Source organism: Peromyscus eremicus, chromosome 6 (genome assembly GCF_949786415.1).
Source record: "Peromyscus eremicus chromosome 6, PerEre_H2_v1, whole genome shotgun sequence".
In the NCBI taxonomy this organism is placed as follows: domain Eukaryota; kingdom Metazoa; phylum Chordata; class Mammalia; order Rodentia; family Cricetidae; genus Peromyscus; species Peromyscus eremicus.
In genome coordinates, this window is record NC_081421.1 from 104,273,517 (window position 1) to 104,293,702 (window position 20,186).

The window sequence follows — 20,186 nt, forward strand, 5'->3', positions numbered from 1 at the left end:
ACTGGGACTTAGAGTCCATGATGGCTGGGAAGTGTGGCAGCAAGTGGCAGGCATCACAGCTGGAACAGCAAACTGAGAGTATACATCTTGAGTAATCACAAGCATGAAACAGAGAGACGGAACTAGAAGTAGCTCGAGATTTTAACTCTCAAAGCCTGGCCACTCAGTTACTTCCTCTAGCAAGGCCACACCTTCTAAACCTCCCCCAAACAGAGCCATCAGCTGGGACTAAGTATTCAAATGCCCTCTGCGGGGAGGACATCTCAATCAAACTACCACAGTGATTAACAGAGACCCACAACTGGTTGAGGGGCAGAGAATGAGACTGTGAAATGCTCAAAATTGAATGGAACACATATATCACATTCTTCATCCCAAGGCTCAAGGTTCATTTCAGAAAAGGAGGCATAAAGAATATAAGAGCTGGGGTACCAGCTGCTTGCTGCCTAAATGGGCAAGTTCATGAAACCCAGGAAGGTGGCACTGGTCTTGGCTAGACACTAATCTGGGTGCAAAACTCATCATGAAGAACATTAATATGGCACCTCAGATCACCCTTACAGCCACGCCTTGGTGGCTGGAATTGATCAATGTCCCCCAAAAGTGACAGCTACCATGGGCAAGAAGAAAATTGCCAAGAGATCAAAGATCAAGTCCTTTGTGAAAGTTTATAACTGTAATCATCACATGGTCCTCTGTGGCTAACCCCTCAGATAAAACTGTTGTCAGCGAAGTTATTTTTAGAGACCCAGCTCTGAAACGAAAGGCCAGGCCCAAAGCCAAGGTCAAGTTTGAGGAATGATACAAGACAGGAAAGAACAAATGGTTTTTCCAGAAGCTTTGTTTTTAGGTATATTTAGCTTCCATCATTAAAATTAAAAAAAAAGAATGTAAGCACTACAGACACAGCAGGACAGATGTACACATGAGCTCGCAGCAACCGTGACAGCATGCACAAGCCCTGTGCAAGCTCAGGCGAGACTAAATCTCAGAATGGAGATAGGCGGTAGACAGGAAGTCCCACTCCTAGCCAAGGAGATATTGGCAAGTGATAGGTATTGGAGAGGAGGAGTCGGTGTTCTTTAAAAATGTTGCTTCCGGCAAGTCAACCATGCTCCAGGGGAAAGCCACACACCAGTGAGACTATGGGTGTGGGCAGCACAAACTACATCTGATAGGTAGAAAAAGAAGACCCAAAGTTGGGTGGAAAGAGAAAATGGAGCTGGAAGGATCTGGGGGAGAGCGTGAATATGATCAATATGCATTGTATGAAGTTCTCAAAGAATAAATAAAACTAAAAATTGAAAATTAAAAAAATCTTTAAAAAAGAAGTACTTACTCTTGCATATATATATTCCTGTAAAAGAAGGAGAGAAAGTAAATCAATAAAGATTCACACATATGGGATAATATGAAACATTACAAATACTTTCGAATAAATTACTATATCAAATGAAGTAGTGGGCAAGTTTCATGAATGCCCCATGGAATCAAGTGTCTTTAATTATAAATATGTTCTAAAATGACACTTTAATACATCTACCATCTGGCTTAATGCTGTACGTAAAATTCAAACTAGTGATTTAGTTAATAAATTTTAATAATTTAAGTATGTATTTAAATTCATTTATATTTACATTTTGAAAAAAAACCATCAAATGCAATCATGAGGACAACCATGAGCTTACAAAGTAAGGCTTAAACTGACTTGTAGAACAATGTTATTAAGTGCTCTATAGTTTCTCTATGTAGTTTTAGGAAGATAACTCTTTAGAAAGGGTCTCACCATGTAACCTCAGCTGACCTTGAACCTCCCATACAGACATGGTTGACCTCAAACTGATAGTCTTACTGCATCAGCCTCCCTAGAGCTGGGATGACAAGTGTTCACCACTATGGTTGGCTTATCATAGTGTTAACAATTCAACAAGAATTCTCAAAGACAGCCTTCATGCAGGCCTTGCTAGCCTTGGTGGCTGCTGTTTGCTTCTGTAAAACAAGTCCTCCCATAGAAAAGCACATGGTCTGTGTCTCCTTTTCCTGTCTCTCTACCCTATTTCCTAGTACTCATTTCTCCCAAGGCAATCACAGACTTCCTGCTTCTAGGAAGGTCAGGTAGGCATGCGGCAACCTCCAGGCTTTTAAGCCTGCCATTTCTTCTGTTCAGATTGTTTTCCATCTTCTCCTTCATCCCTTTCAGGCTTTTGCTCAGGTGTCCCTGCCTTGAGAAGACTTCTCTGACTGATCTTGGCAAAGGTCACCATGCTTCACACCGTCCTGGCTGTTCCTATTCTCTGCTTTTCCTTCTCTTCCTAAGATATGCTAATGTCTCCTACTATGTACCACACTTCTTTAGTGTACTGCTGATCTCTTCAACTCAGGCAAGGATGTATACACAATTTGTTTATTTCTATGACACCAATCCAAAAAGTGACCGGTATGTGTTGGGGGCTCAAAGTATGTGTCAAACTATTTAGTCATGAAAAACAATGGAGATTAGTCAGGACAAATTTAAGAAACAAGAGAGATGGAAGTTTCCTCCTAAATGTGGCATATGTCTATCACAAAATAGCACAATAGCTTCTGTTTCTTGTATGACCCATAGTTTCCTTTGTGCTCTTTAATCTTTTTGAATACAATGATTATTTTTATCATAAATATTTCTAATATAAAAAATCACACAGCTATGTTTTTGTTAGTTTGTTTGAGACAGTGTATTCTTGGCTATCCTGGAACTTGCTATGTAGACCAGGTTGGCCTTGAACTCACAGAGATCCTCCTTCTTCTGGCTCCTGAGCACTGAAATTAAAGGCATGTGTTACCATGCCCAGACTTTTTGTATTCAGCAATTGAGATAACAACTTAATGATAAATGCCTATGCTGAACTGGATTGAATAAGTTAAAAAAGTTCCAGTTCTCCATCTGTGTGGAAGACGGGTACATGTGTGAAAGCAACTCCTTCCTCAGTCCTCAGACCTGTATGTGTAAGTGCATCCCTAGACATCTTGAGATAACTGGGTTCTGCGGAGTCCAAAACCTCCAAATGGGAATCAAAGACAAAGTCACACTGCCTTTAAAGTCAATACCTATTATAACTTTAGGAAATTATTGATTGATATTTAAAAATTCTGTAGTGAAAGCAACTGTCTCTCTGTGGTCCTGGGACTTCTATCCATTTCCTTTATGTTCACATTCTTCTACTCATTTATATTGTTCTCTAGTGGAGAATCTCATTTGTTCTAGGATCTGTTTTTTTGCAGATCACATATTATAAAATTAGTAAAACAAAAGAAATAAAACTACAATTTTCCACTGAAACCAGTGATTGAACAAATGGTCTTTAGGAAGTAAATACACTGAAGTGGAAAGAAACCATTTTGTTTTTTAGTCCTGGAGAGACATAGAACTCTCTTTTCTCTTTCTCTTTTATTTACTTCAACAAACAACCTAAAATTATAATAAAACTAAGCATGTGCTTCCTGTTACATGCCACTCTTTATAAAGGAATCTGACATTTTTCTAATAGAGGGAGCTATACTCTGTAAAGTGGGACACTGTATTATTGCTTCACCTGATTTTCTCATCACTAAAGAAGAAACATTCTTTTTTACAATAGATTTTGAAGTTTTCCAGAAGGTGATTCCAGCCAAGGACAATCTAGGAAAAAGTTAAGCAGCATCCATTTAGCTTTTTATGGGATAAAATAATCACCTCCCTCTCCTGCGGGGCTCATTAGAATTTGACTCACGAATTAAAGGTTTTATGTGGCTATTCCTTAAAGATTATGGTCTGTTTCCAAACAATGTCATACTGCAAGGAGCTGAAAGAATTTCCAGAGGTGGTTTTGATTTTTACATGGGACCCTCTGTTTGGATTCAAAACACACAGTAGTGAGAAAATAAAAATGCAGCTCCTTAGACAGCATGAGCTTTTTGCTGCTTCTCCAAGTGGGAAAGCCACAGGAACAACGTGACCAGACTGTCTAGATGACCAACAGGTAAATGTTTTTTCTCCTGAGGATGGGACCTTTGTTAGCAAAAAGATAAACACAGGTTAATTTATAACACTAAGATACGAGGGGGCTAGAAATGTGACTCTAGCCATGAAAAAACTGAGAAAAGTCCTTTTGGTCCTATTTTATTACAGAATGAACAGACTTGTTGGGGACACTGACCTATCAGAGAGTCTTTAGTAATATTTCTAACTGGAAAACAGAAAGGAGGGCATAGATAGGCTGTTCTAATTATAGCTATGCTTGCTGAATGGTTGCCCGATGCTCACTTCTTTGAATAGGTCAGAAATCGTCAGTAACTCCGATAAGCAACGAGGTCCTCAGTCAGCAAAGAAGTAGTGATACAACATCTCAATCAATCCTAGGGGCCCTTTGTCCCACTAGGCTAAACACTCCTTGCTGAGTAAAAAGAGCATGTAAATGTCCAGTTTTTAGGGTGTCAGTGCAGGTGTACACTGCATTTCTAGATAACTTTAGTTTTTTCTTTTTTTAAAAAAGGATTTATTTTATGTGTATGAGTATTTTACCTAGTGTATGTATGTGTATCATGTGAACATGAATGTCAGGTGCCCACAGAGGTCAGAAGAGGGCGTCAGAGTCGCCGGAACTGGAGTTACAGATGGTTGTGAGCCACCATGTGGATACTGGGAAGCACAACCAGGTCCTCATTCTTCATCACGGAACCATATTTCTCCACCCCGTTTTAAAAGTTACTCACCCTTCATACACATTCCTGGTATATCAGGCACTGGAGAACTCACACACCAAGAAATACTGCCCTAACACTTCAAAACTAATTTTCTGGATCCAAATCTAATTTTCTCTTTTGAATGATAATGAGCTTCAAAGAATAGCCAAGGTTCCTAAGCCTGGACATCATACAGAGCGAAGCAGTATCTCTGCCTTCCTGTTGGAGGTTAATCTTGGGCTAAACCTATAGAGATACCTTCTGGTGTGTTAACTAAATGAACTTTGTATTGCTGGCAAGCTTTCCAGACAGTTTTATCTCCGACTAGAGTTTATGTTCCTAGGGGGCAAGAACCATGCTTATATATTAAAAATATTTTCAACATTATCTAGTACTCTTAATAAATATTTATGAGGCCCTCGATAAACATATTTTAATTTTTGTTAAAATGTAACCTAAGTCCCTTGAAAATCTGCCTTAGCTTCTGAGGCATGAAGTCACCTCTCATGCGGATATTTTTCTGTAAACCAGCTCATTCCAGTGTCCCTTGCACTGTTGAAAATGGAGGCAGAAGCTAATGTTCATTAGGAATGGCAGCCGCTCCTTTATTTAGCCAGTAGGAAAAGGCAAGGCGACAGTAATAGCTTTGACTGATTACTTGGCAAGGGAAACCAAGCCCCGAGGGTGTTCGGGACTCTCTTTGGCCTATAAACCTGTTTGAAAACCTGTTTCTCAGGATTTAAAGCTTGGCTCAGCTGAGGTCAGTATTACAGTGGTGTCAATAATGGCACTGCACTCAGCCTCCAGGCAGACCCACACAATTCATCATCAACTTTATTTTCATGGAAAGGCAGCTTTGGGGAAAATAGCTCCAGCTTAAACTATTTTATTTTGATTTTCTTTCCCTTAAGAAATAGTTCTGCCAATATTGTTTCATTTGGATTTTGTGCATTCTACACCTTAACACCTTTTGGCAGGGGAGATTATTTCTAAAAGTTAGAGTGGTTCTGAATATACAGAATTGGACACACCATGGGACAGTATTTTTGAAGCTTAAAAAACAAAACAAGTTATTGGGTCTGAAAGTAAACTTGAGATTCCACAATTACCTCTACCCTCGAACTGCTTTTAAAGGAAGTGGTATTGAGCTGTGCTGCATAGAGAATACTGTAGTGGACTCTGTTCTCTTAGGAATCAAAACTTTATTGCATGGCACACTAATATTTATCACCCAGGCAGCTTAAAGAAGCAGTCAAGAAGACTATGGGCCCAAACTGACTAGCTTTCTGTCCAGGTCCCTAGATATGCAGGTTAATCAAAGAAGCCAGTTTATCATGTGTTGTGTGATCGCCTGCCTCCCCGCCCACCCCCACCCCCCCCCCCCCCGTCCCATTATTTCTAGAACCTGAAGGAATACACATGTATTGTGAGAAGGTGTTTTGTACGCAGGGCATCACTATCTTACATGAGAATAAAAGTACCTGTGCATGTGGAGGACTTGTTCTTCTTATATGAACGTGTTTAGGCAAATACATTTTCACATTTTATTTTTTTTTTCAAGCTGATATGGTAACATTGACCTACACTGAAATAACAAAAATTAGCCCGAGCTGCTCACCCCACACACATGTGTTATTTGAGCATGCCCATCTCCTTGGAGACCATAAAGTTTTATTTTGTCAGCACAACATGTATACACACCACAGCACAAGCTTTCAAAAAACGTCTACTTTTTTTTTTCCTCAAGGTATGGAAAAAATTGAAAGACCTGCAATTTTTGGCCAGTAGAGGGCAATAAAGTTGAAATTTAATCAAAGTACTTTTTATTTGAAGTCATGGGGACCAAATAAAACTCATTTTCAGTTTTAACTGGAGCCTGAAAAGTCTTCCTCCAGTGTGGCCTCATTTAGTCTCCCTGTTGCACCCCAGTGCTGCTACAAACTTCTATCGAAGGGGGATCCCCCCTTCTCTCACACAATAGGACACACGAAGATGTGTTAGAGGCTCAGACTCCCATATCTTGACCTAACATGTCAGCTTCCTCAAACTGGTTAACCCCTGACTGGATGCAGCCCATTCAACAGTATACAGTCCTCAAGAGTGGAGGTCCGTAGGAGAACTTGAAAAGATGAGAAAAAGGAGGATGAGTTTAGTTTTAAACAGGACTCCAGTTGCATCTAAAAGGTCAGGGCAAACACAGGCTCAGAATCCCCTATTTACAGTGATAAGATAAAAACCTACGCTTATTAATCGCTTGGAGAATAGGAAGGGTTTAAAAACTTATTCAAACTTGTGTAGCTCCACTACCATCTCTTCACATGGTATGGATGAGGAGTGTCTAATTGTTCTGAAGCTAACTTTCGCAGGGCCTTAGTCCTCCTCACAATCTCCCCACAGGAGACCAGGCAACAAGGAGGACTATTCAGGAATTCCACTAATGTAACCAACTCACTGGCCCTTGAGAATGCATGAACAGCAGCCCGCCTTTCATATCTTATTTATTTTATTATTGTTGTTTGACAACATTGAATTTTTCCTCGTCTCTACAAGGCCTTGAATCTTTGTCTCACTTGTTATTTTTAGACAACCTCTTGAGGGGGAACAAAAGTCAGTCTGGGCTTGTAGCACATTGGCTTTTCATAAAGCAGCCGTCTGAGCAAGCCCTGTGAAATGTTGGCTGTATGTGACCTTCCATCTCTGTCCACTTCAAATGGCTCCTGCTAAGCAACCAGAGTACCAGAGTAGACGGGAATCACCACTTGAAAAGGAAAAGGCCTTACTTTAAGGACTGGATACAGTGGTTCAAATGGTGCCTCAGCTCTTCCTCCTTTTCATAGGACTCCAGTACACTGTGTGCTTCATCGTGATGATAGCAGTAGATTTTATAAATATCCTCCAGTGGTCCTTTAATCTGCAAGAATACCTCTCCTGAACAATGCAAAACAAAGACAAAATGACCTCATCAGAGCAGAGTGACATTTAGTGCATTGTTACTCAGTGTTGACTATTGTAATATGTCAGGTCTAGCCCACCCGATACCCAGATTGTTTGGAAGGGACATCGAGTGGATGATTTCCCTTTCCTTCTCTTCCTCCTCCTTTTCTCCTTCTTCTCTGCATGCCTCCCTCCCTCTCCTTTCTTTTTTTCTTCCTTTTATAAAACATATGAGGAGCATAACAGGTTGGTGCACAGAATCACAGCTAAGAGCTGCCCAGATTAGCGTGGTCTGCCCATGTTCAAATCAAGCTATGCTACTGACTGGCTTTGAGCCTTGAGCACATTGAACATGTTTTATAAAACTGCTATAAACACATTATATAAGTGCTTCTTTCTCTGCATGCATGAAGAGATAAGAGGTCATTTACCCATATGAGTTAGGAATGAATACATCTGAATTGGAAGCAGATAAATGATTTTCTCAAGTCCTGCCAAGGAGGTGAGAAAGCCAAGCTTAAAGGCCAGACAATGTTCTTGAGTTTCAGCCCTCAAATCCTAGCACTCTGCTAGATATTGGCTGAGGTGGGAAGACCACTAAGTCAGAATCATAAACTAGGGCTTGGATGGTGATTTGGGGAGTGATTATGTGGTTTTAATTTTTTGTGACTATGTTCCCTCATATTATTTGTGATAATTCTAAAGTGTTGCACTCGTTTCTAGCTTATATCCAGCCAATAAAGACTTTTGTCTCCTCTTCCTTATATGGGATTTCTTCTCTGCTTATAGCTAGATTTTTAAGTAATGTGAAGTGGTGTGTGTGTGTGGGGGGGGAATTGATTGATTGATTGATTTGGGTGACCTAGAGTTAATCCAATGAATCAAGCATCTTTATAGCCAAAGGACCGAGAGGTTCTTGCTGTTTCTGGGATTTAACTGGGTTGGTCTTTCTCCCAATGTAAGTCTTAAAGATCTGCCCTTTAAGACAGTAGTACCCACAGAAAGAAACAGTTAACAACAGAAAATAAGACAGGAAAGCAAGTGAATTTATGGTTGGTTATAAAGTGAAGAGAGACTCCAAGTAGTACAACCAGATAGAAAGGGGAGGTTTGGGACAGATCTCAGCCCTAGAAGTAGGACAGTGGCGGGCTTGGATAGAGGCTCCTTGGGCATCTGAGCCTATGCATCTTCATAATGAGATGAAGTTACAAATATGTACATGCATTACAAATGTGGTAATAATTGAGATTTAAGAAAACGAAAGAGCAAGGGACAGTCTGACAAATATATACGATCAAATCAGAAAGTTAAAAATCAAAGACAATACTTGCTTTATACGCAAGTAAACCATCACTTGCAAATTCCCTTGTATGCTTCTAACAGCAGTGTCCTAGAATTTCTAGACCTCCCCTTAACAGCAAAAGCTTCTTCTTCTTCTTCTTCTTCTTCTTCTTTTTTTTTTTTAATTCTCCGAGTAAAATTCTGTTGGGGCCCTAATAATAATTATTGAAGTTAAAAGATATTTAAGTACTCTAATTGAAAGTCATTTATTCACCCAGAGGCCAGCTATAACACTGGTGGGCAGAATATTTCATTTCCCTCCCAGCCCATTCTGCTTCATAATAGTGCTGATGAAGCGAGGTGTCTCCCGGCCAAAAGCGATTCTGTTTCCACGGTAACGTGAGTCTTGGCTGCATTTCTTCAGTGGTGAAGGACAACTGCTCAGTCTAATGTATGTGCACTGGAAGGATGATTAGGAGAGGAGAAAGGAATGAACCAAGACCAGGGAAGGTAATTTCACTCTAGCTGCCTGACACAAAAGCACCAGAATCCTAGAAAACAATCCCCCGCATCTTCTTTTTAAAAATTCTACAACCAAAGGAAAAAAACATTTTTGCAGTGACATTCTCTCAAAGCAACTATCTTGCAAAGGAAGAACAAAAATCAAAAAGACAATAACTCCGTTTTAAATTTCTTTAGCCATCGCCCTTAAAAGCGACGCCCGAAACATAGTCTATATTGCAGTATAATTGCTCCTGTGGGTCAGTTGCTCCTCACTGCTGTCAATGTATTCAGGTTCTTCTATTTTTAAGTTCTTGTTGATTCCCTTCTTGTCTTTTAGAACCCATGCCCCATGGTGTGGAATATGTATCAACCTGAATTTCCTCCATCCATATGCAAACTTAGGGCAAAGCCACGATATTCAAGGAAGCTACTTATCCTGGGCTTTGTACAAGAAAGTAGCTCACATGGGCATGAATGTGGTTATTGTTTTGAGTTCATCTTTACTTAACAGTTATTTATTGGATGACTGTTTTGCACTGAGCACTATAGTTTATACTGGGGACACAAAGAACCAACAGTTCATTCAAATAACTTATATAAGCCAGCAAGGGCGAGAGAGAAGAGTAAGTTCCCATTCACTGTGCCCTATGAAAGTGCAATGCTAGGTCTGGGCAGCAGAGAAGGGAACATATCCAGTCTCTGGGGAACTCTTAAGTGAGTATGGAAGAAAGGAGGTAGTGAGGGGGAAATGCATGCAGAATCTCTGAATGGTCTAGGGTGCAAGGCTCAGTGGCTCTAAGCCTGTGAGGAAGCTCCAGAAACTAGGAAGACAGTCAGGTCCTGAAGCAGAGTAGGTACCACTAAAGAGCAGAGATGGAAAAGCACATACAGATTTTAGGCAGTAGACTAACAAGACTAGATAACGGCTTGGAAGATTATTCTGATGATGAGTCATCTGAGAGGTGGAGCTGGAGAAAGGAGTTGAGACTGGAGAAGAGAAACCAATCAAAAATAAAAGAAAAACGAAGGGCAAGCACAGGAGGGTACATCAATTAAGAGTGCTCTGTGGTCCAGAGATGTATGTAGCTCAGTGATAAAGCACGTGCTTAGTGTGTTCCAGGGCCTGGATTCAACCCCCAGAGTCACAAGAAGGACAAAAAAGTGATATCGCTTCAACTGCCTGTGTTCAGATCCTGGTTTTACTATTTACAAAATGCCTGACATTTGGGGAAGCTAGCTGCGTTCTCGGTTCTGTAATTTCCTCATTTGTAAAATGAGAGTAACAGCAATTGTAAGATAACTGGTAATTAATGGGGTTAACTATGTAATGATTTTAAATCAGTAGCTGGCACATGCACATACTCAAGGGGGTTATACAAGGAAATCTGAAAGGGGCAGGGAGAGTATATGAACAGCGAGATAGACTTCCAGGGTTCCACACGGCTGAACAAAGATGATGTGTGGAGAGGGTTAAGGTGCAAAGATACTGAATTTAACTGTAGTTGTACTGATTGGGAATTGTTTGTTATGTAGTCTAGTGGGAATGTCCTCTGTGGACTTGGGTACATGAATATGGGGTCCAGGGAAGCAACATAAAGACATATGAGAGTGATACAGGGTTGCAAATTGTGGGTAGTAGAAATCGTAGATTTAATGTGGTTGTTACAAAGAAGTCTAGAGAGAGGCAGAGAAGAGGGTGTGAAGATTCAGCGTTTGTGAGCTCTTACATTGAGAGGAAACAAGCAGATGAGAGCTCAGAGAAGCCAGAGAAGGCACAGTCACAGAGAATAAATGGAGACTAGGGAAAATCAGCAAATCCAAGAACAATCTTATGATTTATAACGACTTTTAGGTCTATGGTGGATGGTGCATATGTATGATTCCAAGATAATTTTCCCTACTCTATATTGTATATATTGACTAATATACATTGTTGTGAAAATATATGGCAGCCCTCTTGGCTTTCGTAATTTCAATCTACAATGTTTACACATGACAAAAGTAGCTAGTGGTGTATTTCTCAGTATTCATCCCATTGCTAAGGAACATGTGACTATACAACACAGGGATAAACATTGCTGAGATCAAAATTTGGGATTTGCAGAGTACATTGCCAACACTTCCCATCACCTAGCCACATTCTTTTTTTTTTCTAGAGCAATAGAAAGTTTGGTTGCTTCAGATATTTTTGGTGTAAGAAGGCACGCTTATTTCTCTCGGATGCAAAAACCAGGGGGCTGTGCCAAGCTGCCACTGGTTGAGAACACAAGCCCCCAGGCCTCTGTATCACAGAGAAATAAGCACGTCTCACCCCACAGATGCTCTGTTTTTGTTTATCTTTTCTCCTAGAAGAACTTAATTCTGACCAACACACTGTATTTCCTTTCTTCTTTAGAAGGAAATATTTTAGGAGAAATACTGAACTATAACATTTCATTTTAAAAGTATGTGAAATGTTTAAAGTAGGAAATTAATTGTATTAACAACGAACTTTTTTACAAGTTCAACTCTAAAAACCAGCTACAATGGTGTTTTAAAAGAACTTCAGTTAAAAATTAAAGGTCTGGTCCCACCCCTGGATGGAGAGCTACAGGCAATTATAGGCTGCTGAGTGAGGGAGAGTCAGTCTTCTACAGGGAAAAGCTCCCTGAGAGATTTGGACTGTATTTTAAAAATTGAATTGCAATAGCTGTAATGACATCTTAAAACTCTTATTCCAAATCAGGTGAATGAAGCATGCATCTCAATACATTTTTTTTAAAAAAAAATTATATTTACATATATGTAAACAGTGTTTTTCTTTAAGCATTGAATTACTGTTAAAGGATTTTTAGAGACAAAAAAATAAAGGTTTGAGTTCTACCTCAAAAGTTTTCTGTGGTTCTAAGTGAAACTTGTTTGTCAAGACAGAATATTCAGAATAAAGTGACTAGGATGGTTCCCAGAGCAGGGATAGATGGGGCCCTCTTTGGGAAGAAGATTGGAGATCTGTAGACAATGCTCTAGGCTTCGAGGTGTCACTTTCCTAGGTGACAAAAAACTTAGACATGTCATTCCTAACAGAAAGAGCCTTGTCTGTAGCATGAAGAAAATCCAAGGTGTGCTTTCTAATGCCTGGTTATCCTTCTTGGGTAGGAGCCCAGCTTCTTGGACTAAACAAGGCAGGTTAGCCAGCCAAGTGTCAATTCATTCATGTGCCTCCCTATTTTCTCCTAGACTTACTCTGTTTTCTAAGTGTGGAGAGTGATGAGGGAAAGCAAGAAGGAGATGGAAGAGTGAATGCTATTTAAGGAAGCCACAGTCCTTTGCCATGAGCCCCATCTAGCCTGGAAATAATAGTGACTGCTGAAGGTATCCAGAGGTCCTGGTTAGAGTGTACAGTCCAGACCAGATAGAGGTGGCAATTGGGATGTGCTTCCATGGGATTAGGATAGATGAGTCCCTCGAGATTCAGTTTTACTAAAGTATTTAAAGAGAAGCATTGTTTTCATGGGAGCAGGCTGGAAACTTTACATGAATTCTTAAAGTCACACTTCAGTGTTTTTGTTTCTTTTTCTCTTGCCTGTAGCTATGGCTCCAAATAATTCCCTGGGGCTCAAGATAATTCTCTTCTGATTTAAAAAAAATATTTCAGTAAAAGTCCTTCAAAAGCAATAGCATAAGAGATGTTCAGAAAAATGTATTCATTTGGCTTGTAATTCTGAAGCCCTGGAGGTGAAAGTGCCACATTTGCAGGTGAGTGCTTTTAGGAGTCAAAGATGGGTGTGGAATTGGGGCCAGTGATGGAAACTGATAGGAACCATGAAGAGGAAAAAATGGGAGGTGTGTCCTATCTGTGACATCACCACGTCCAAAGCTATGGAAAGCTGTCATGTGTGTGGTAGGACTGGCCCCTCAAAGAAGAGCTTTCCTGCAATTGAGATGGCATCTTCCCAGAATTTCCAACCATAGGAGACAGTCTAGAAGGTGGACAGGACACTGGGGTGAAATCATGCAGAGTAGAGACCGGCAGGAAATGGGATGAAAGGAACTCTGGTCTGGGTTCCTTTCTGTTTGTAGTATAATGTGGGCAAATCAAACCCTAATCAGTTTTTGTCTCAACAATGGAATGCGTGCTTGTTAAGTCTTAGTTGTGCTCTGACATTCAAGATCCCTATTTATTTTGGTGGTGACCATGGTGTTGTCATGAAACTGTTTCCTTTCTGCACACTTTAATGCCAGGGTGGGGGAATCCTCACAGCTGGCATTCTGGTACCAGGTTGGTTCTCTGAGAAGGCTTAGGGTCTTCTGGCTGGATAAAGGTTCAGTAACCTTTCATACTCAAGGTAGGTGACGCAGAGTAAGGCTCCATTCTCAGATCAACTTATATATTTTACTCTAGTAAATACCTCTTTTGAGACCCACCTGCTACTCTTCTATGGTGCTTATCAGCCTCTAACAATAATATTGACCCACACTACAGATTGACTTGGTAACAGCTTAACTTTCTTATCTCCATATTTCATGCATTTAGTAAGTGTTGCTGAATACAGTGTTCTCATCCCTTGAGGACATAACAGACATACAGCAGATAAAACTCTTCACCTAATGGAGCTTATATTCAGAGAGGGGAGGGGTGTGCCTTAAATCCTGTATCCTTCTTCTATGGAGGTCTTGCCATCTCAAGACATTTAAAATCTGAACAAATGCATGTGGCATCCATTGCTAGTTGTGAATCTGTTCTTCTGAGCTCTTCTTCCAAATTCACAGAATTTGGTTTGACAATACACCCAGTTGAAATACAAATCTGGTATTTCTCAAATTTCTAGTATCTACAAGTGGCAAAGTATACCTTAATAAGCATGTTTGCCTTTGTGTTGTGGAATAAAGCCATGTGTAAAATACTCCCTGCAAAGTGAAAAGTGTTTCACAAGGAAGTAGTTTTTCTACTTCTTACAGGAAGTGTTGCCCGAAATTGGATCAGCTATCATGGGACCACAATTTCAAAGCTACAAGCTAAGGGGTTTGTAGGAAAAAGCTGTAAGGAGCTACACAAGTCCTGGTGTACAGCAATGGAGAACTCTCGTTATGGATGAAAAATTAGTCGATTTTAGCTCAGTCCATTGTTTAGTTTTCTACCCAGAACAGGCAAATGCAACCATCATTAATCCCAATGGTCTTCTCAAAGCTTGAGTTGTGGTGATACAACCACAGTTAAAGTCCAAATCTGTCTCCTCCAAAGGCTGTGATATTTTCTGACCTTTGTGCACCTTCAGGATTTGTCCCTCATGTGCTCATCAACTTTTAGCTTCATAGAGGATGGATATGCTCAGGGATGTGTAGATGCTGATGCTGTTGGGATTCAAGATGGTGTTGTGGAATAAATAGTCTTTTTTGTATACTGTGAAGACGTGTTGCTTTCATTGGTTTAATAAAGAGATAAATGGCCAATATTTAAACAGGAAGATGTTAGGTGAGACTTGCAGACAGGGAGAGAGTATTGAGATGAAGAAAGGTGTCATCAGAAGACACAGGGAGAATCAAAATGAACATGCCTTACTGAGGAAAGGTACCAAGCCATGTGGTAGAACTTAGATAAGAAATATGGGTTAATTTAAGTTGTTAGAGCTAGTTAGTAACAAGCCTAAGCTATCGACTGAGCTGGCTGGCAGACAGAAAATTCCACCTACAGGATGGTGTTTCTGTGTGTATCTTGCAGTGTATGATTTCTCACAAGTTTGTTTAAATCTGCCTTCAACCCCCCAGTGTTCCTATCACAGCTCAGCTATCACTCCAATTAGCCACTAGCACAACATCCTAGAACTCACTCTTCACAGAGACTAGAACTCCAGGACTTTGTTTTATTATCATTGCAAGAAATAAATCCGAGCATCCCCCAAACCTTGACCTCACTGGAGGCCTAAGCCCAGTACTGCAGCCTGTTGACCTCTCCCTCACAAGCCTTTCTTCTCTGTGTGGACTTTTGAATCCTTGACCATGAGAACCCCATATTTTCACTGGAACAGACAGCTTTCCTGCCACTGTTTATGTGTGAGAAAATTCTATGATTTTTCAACTCTTCATCTAAATCTCCCACAACACTGGTTGTATATACTCTAGTAAGAGGCTGATGTGGAACACTCCCAGCCTGTTTGTTACAGGTGGCTAAAAGCAACTTGGTCAAACTTATCTGTGTCTTGATTCTCTCTCTCCCTTTCTCCCTCTCTCTCCTTCCCTACCTCTCCCCCTTCCCCTCTTCTCCTCTCTCCCTCTCCATCTCCCCTCTTTCCTATTTCCCCTCTCCATCTTCCTCTTGGAAAACTCATTCTGATGAGCCACATTGAAGCATTTCCTACAGGGCACCATGGCATGAATTCTCAATTAACACTCCTTCTCACAAAATTACAGCCTAGAGACAGATTCTTACACACACACACACACACACACACACACACACACACACACACACACTTCATCTATTTATTTTATAACTGGGCTGCAGCCCCTCTCTTCCTCTCCCGGTTAAAAGAGACAAAGCTTTAAGAGTACACAGAACTGCTATGGAACAACAGTGGCTAACCTATTGTTGGACCTCAGGTATGGGAAACTCCAAACTATCTTCCTCTGAGTATAAACTCACCCTCAGGAAAAAGCATATGAAAAATTACAGATCCTTTTTCACGAGCTTCTTTTAGTCCCATTCTCTATGCACTATGTATGAGGTGAGTGTGTAGACTGAAGCATGTTTTTGACAGTCTTCTTTAAAATATTTTGAAGCATCATAATTTGTGCAATCATATCTAAGACAACACAATTGCTAGGTGAGTTCTCTAATGCTATGTAACAAACCATGGTTCCAAAGCATATTGTATTAAAACAATCATTTTGATTTTCTGTTAGTTTTATGTGCTGTGACTCTTTGACTTTACTTCATGTTCTCTGGGGATGCAGTTGTAGGAGGACATCACTGGACAATGATGGCCAAGACGGCTCATTCTTAAGTCTGGTCCCTTGACTGACAGTTGGATGTGTGGTTTGCTGGAATACTGGGATGGCTCAACCGATTTCTCTACCTGTCTCCACATCATCTTTCTAACAAGATAGAAGGACTTCTTAACTGGCTGTGTTACAAGAGCAGACATTGTTCTGCTTTCTTGGGGCTTAGTCCAGTTACTCTCACAGTGTCACACCTAGTGGGTCTAGGCTACTTGGCAGTGTGAAAGCTGGAAGCCATGGTTCATTGAGTCTTCGGGAAACCAGCTTTGGAAATTATCACTCAATCTGCCACACATAGAAGCGACATGTGATAGGCCAAACCTTCCTTCTTAAAGTCAAATATATCATTATATATATGAATTATAAAGATGTATAAATACCAGGAGGCATAGATAAACTACAAAATACAAATCTTAATTTATTGTAAAGCATGACTAAAACTTCCAAAAAGAATTTGTATTATATTTAATTATTATGAAAAGGAAACCACACTTTATAAATAGATGTGTACATTTAGAATGGCTAGGGTAATAGCAATTTAGTCACATCACGTCTTAAGTATTAAGAATAAGCACTGGTTATTCTTTACACTTGATTTTATTGAATCCTCATAAAACTCATATGAGGTAAATACTACTGCCTTCAATTTCCAGATAAGAAGCTGAACTTCAGTGAGGTTTCATAATTTGCCTAAGATCTAGCAATAGAAAGAGATGGAATCCAATTCAACACGATATTAAAAGATATATTATTATGCTATTAAATTTTGTACTTTCTTTTATTTTATTTGTCCTTGCTTACTATTTTCATAAATTGTCATAGAATAAGTTCAGTTTCAATATAAACAAGAACCAAAGCTCATCTCCAGAGATTTTAAAACAACTTCTCTATCTAGATTCAGTGTGGACTTTTAAATCCACTTTTTGTTTTGGCATTGGAATACAGAGAGTTCCATCAATGCTCTCAGATCTGCAAGCATAGGTATCTATTTATAAACTTGAACCTCATCCAAACGCCAAGGTTTGTTGAGTAAATTTCTCCCCCTCATTTATTGAGGTATCTAGTGGATCTGGCACCACAGCTGTGAGTCACAAACTCTCAATCTTGCTATTTGAAGACACAGAGTCAGAACACCTGTGCTTTTCATTTTGCGGTAACATAATTTTGGAAACATCTCACCTAATCACTTTATGTTATGAAATCTAAGTGATAAAAGGTTTTGCAATAGGAACTGCCATTGAACTCTGCACTGATGTATATGGATCATAATGGAAAATCAGGGAGCTGTTTAAGGCATTCTGGAATGCTAGTGGACTTCCCATACTCTCCTGACATGGGGCCTTTACTGTCTTCTCCTCAAGACTGCGTTTTGCATGTAATTGCTCCATTCTTAATCAGTCAAATCCAAGTCCAAACACCACATTCCAAATCAAGTTTTCCTCAGCATTTGAGTTGAAATATTTTTTTCTCTGGAATTTTGTAGGAGTTAGCTATTATTATGCAGAAACATCATCCCCAAACTTAAAAGACTAACAATAGTTTTCTCACCATCCTTGGGTTGAAGGTTGGGCAGTTTCGCTAGGACGGCTTGTCTCTCTGTGATGCTGACAGACTGACCGTTTACCGTGAGCTGATGATCAGCAATGTCTGGTCAGGTGGCTGCTGAGGACTGCACTCACCTGTTTAAGGCCTTTTCTACATTTCTTGCAATGCCTGGGTAGTTTGCACTTCTCTTTTCATGATCTTAGAGTAAAACTCATCATGCAGTCATGAAACATCACTTTGCCTCCTTTTATTAGTCACAAGGCCAGCTCAGAAACCGATGGTGATGCTCTAAAAGCAAAGCTCCAACCAACACTTTTTAAATTATAGCCTTTATTGTTTTAATTTTCTGAAATATTCCTGTAATCTTTCCAGTCATGACTAGAAAATTTAGAGGTATAAGCATCTTTAATTGAATGTTCTCCATAAACTATAAGTTGTTTTTTATTTTAAGACTTGAACAAGCCAGGCGGTGGTGGCATACGCCTTTAATCCCAGCACTCAGGAGGCAGAGGCAGGCGGATCTCTGTGAGTTCAAGGCCAGCCTGGTCTACAGAGTGAGTTCCAGGACAGGCACCAAAACTACAAAGAGAAACCCTGTCTCAAAAAAAAAAACCATAAAAAAAAGACTTGAACTGATTTTGTACTAATAAAGAAAACACAGAGGCAATACAGTTTCCAAACACTCTGCACACAGCTCTCCTACGTTAATATAGCAAATAACCACAATATAACTGTCAGTAAAAGGAAAGTGACCCCTTTCTATAATCAAGTGTCCCATACTTATTACTTTTTAAAAAATATATATTGAATGCTTTCTTCTGATTGGATGCCTCTATAAACTCTGAAGGCAAAGACCACAGATGTGATGCTGTATCAGTCACAATGCAAAAGGTTTGTGATGTGAGGCCCATATTTCCTGCTGTTCTTGACCTTGATTAGTTGGTTAGAGTATGTCTCTTACAATGAGGTTACCATGGTGCCTTCTGATGTAAGAAATTACTGGTAGAGAAACCTTGAGACTTTTAAATCTGTGTTCTCTAACTTGCACCGAGTATACATTACATTTATTAGTGGGTTTTACATGAAGCAGTTACGATGGTGATGGTTGACTACTAGTGGATTTTTCTATTTTCCTTTACTTCTGTCTTTATATGTTGAAATCTACTGGAGAGCTGGTTTATTCCCATTTATTTATATCAATATGTTTGTTGATATTCATTTTGTTATATTGGTTATAATTCAATACTGGCTTTATGTTTGTATGCATTGATTTACTTTGTGGTGTGTGTGGGTGTGTCTCTGTGTGTGGTGCATGCATCTTTGCAAGTGTGCATGCAGATGTGTAAGCCCGTCCGTGTGTACATAGAGGTCTAAGGAAGAGGACACCGGGTGTCTTCTCTTGCTCTCTTCCTTATTCCTTTGTGATAGTCTTTCGCTGAATCTGGCATTGGCCATTTTTCAGCTAGACTGGCAGCCAGCAAGCCCCAGCTGCCCTCCGAGTTCTCCTGTTCACCACACAGCACCAGTGTGCACTGCCATGCCTAGCTTTTTCACGGGTACTGGGGATTCCCAACTCTGCTCCCCTTTCTTGTGTTTGTGCCCCAAGCGCTTTTAGTCACGGAGCCTCCTCAGACCAAGGCTGTCAAATTTGTGAACCATGTTTTAAATTGGAACATAATTTGTAAATACAGAAGCATCCAATAAGCTCAGAAGATTCTGATAAATGGAAGATAACAAAATTCTAATTATACATATCTGTATTTAAAGGTGTATTTATTTGAGCTGAAATACTTTTGAAATTTTTATCTTTTTGCCTTTGTTTGGATTCTTTTCTGTTTTTTAACAAGTGAAAAAAACCTACGAAGCTATTTCTACTTATGATTTTTCAAAATGTGGTATTGTAAAATCTAGTACAAAATATAATTTTATCATGTTAAAGAGGAGCGTCAAGCCAAGCATGGTGGCTCATGACCGCGATCCCAGCACTCAAGAGATGAGGCAGGGGGATCATAAAGATTTCCAGGCCAGCCTGGGCTATGGAGTGAGACACAATCTCAAAAAAATGAAATGAAATAAATTAGAAGTAATCCTTCAAAAGCTTCTTTCCATGAGCCAAGTGTATGAAAGTTCAGTTACAGAATTTCAAAAATATTGTATACAACATGAGTTCTTGTTGTTTCATTTCAAGCTCATTCTTTGTTTTGGTAAGGATAAATTCCAATGTCTTCTTGTTTATAATATATTTT

The 20,186-nt window shown here is 39.8% G+C and overlaps 1 protein-coding gene and 1 pseudogene across 1 annotated transcript in view; one reads left to right on the plus strand and one right to left on the minus strand.

Annotated features, from left to right (window-relative positions):
- Positions 1–20,186, minus strand: part of Arhgef38 (Rho guanine nucleotide exchange factor 38) — a 117,404-nt gene that overhangs the window by 36,811 nt on the left and 60,407 nt on the right. The window contains 2 exon segments of the mRNA XM_059266280.1: positions 1,340–1,357; positions 7,482–7,629. Of these exon segments, the coding sequence (XP_059122263.1) occupies positions 1,340–1,357; positions 7,482–7,629 (166 nt within the window).
- LOC131913575 (large ribosomal subunit protein eL27-like) lies at positions 451–850 on the plus strand (annotated as a pseudogene).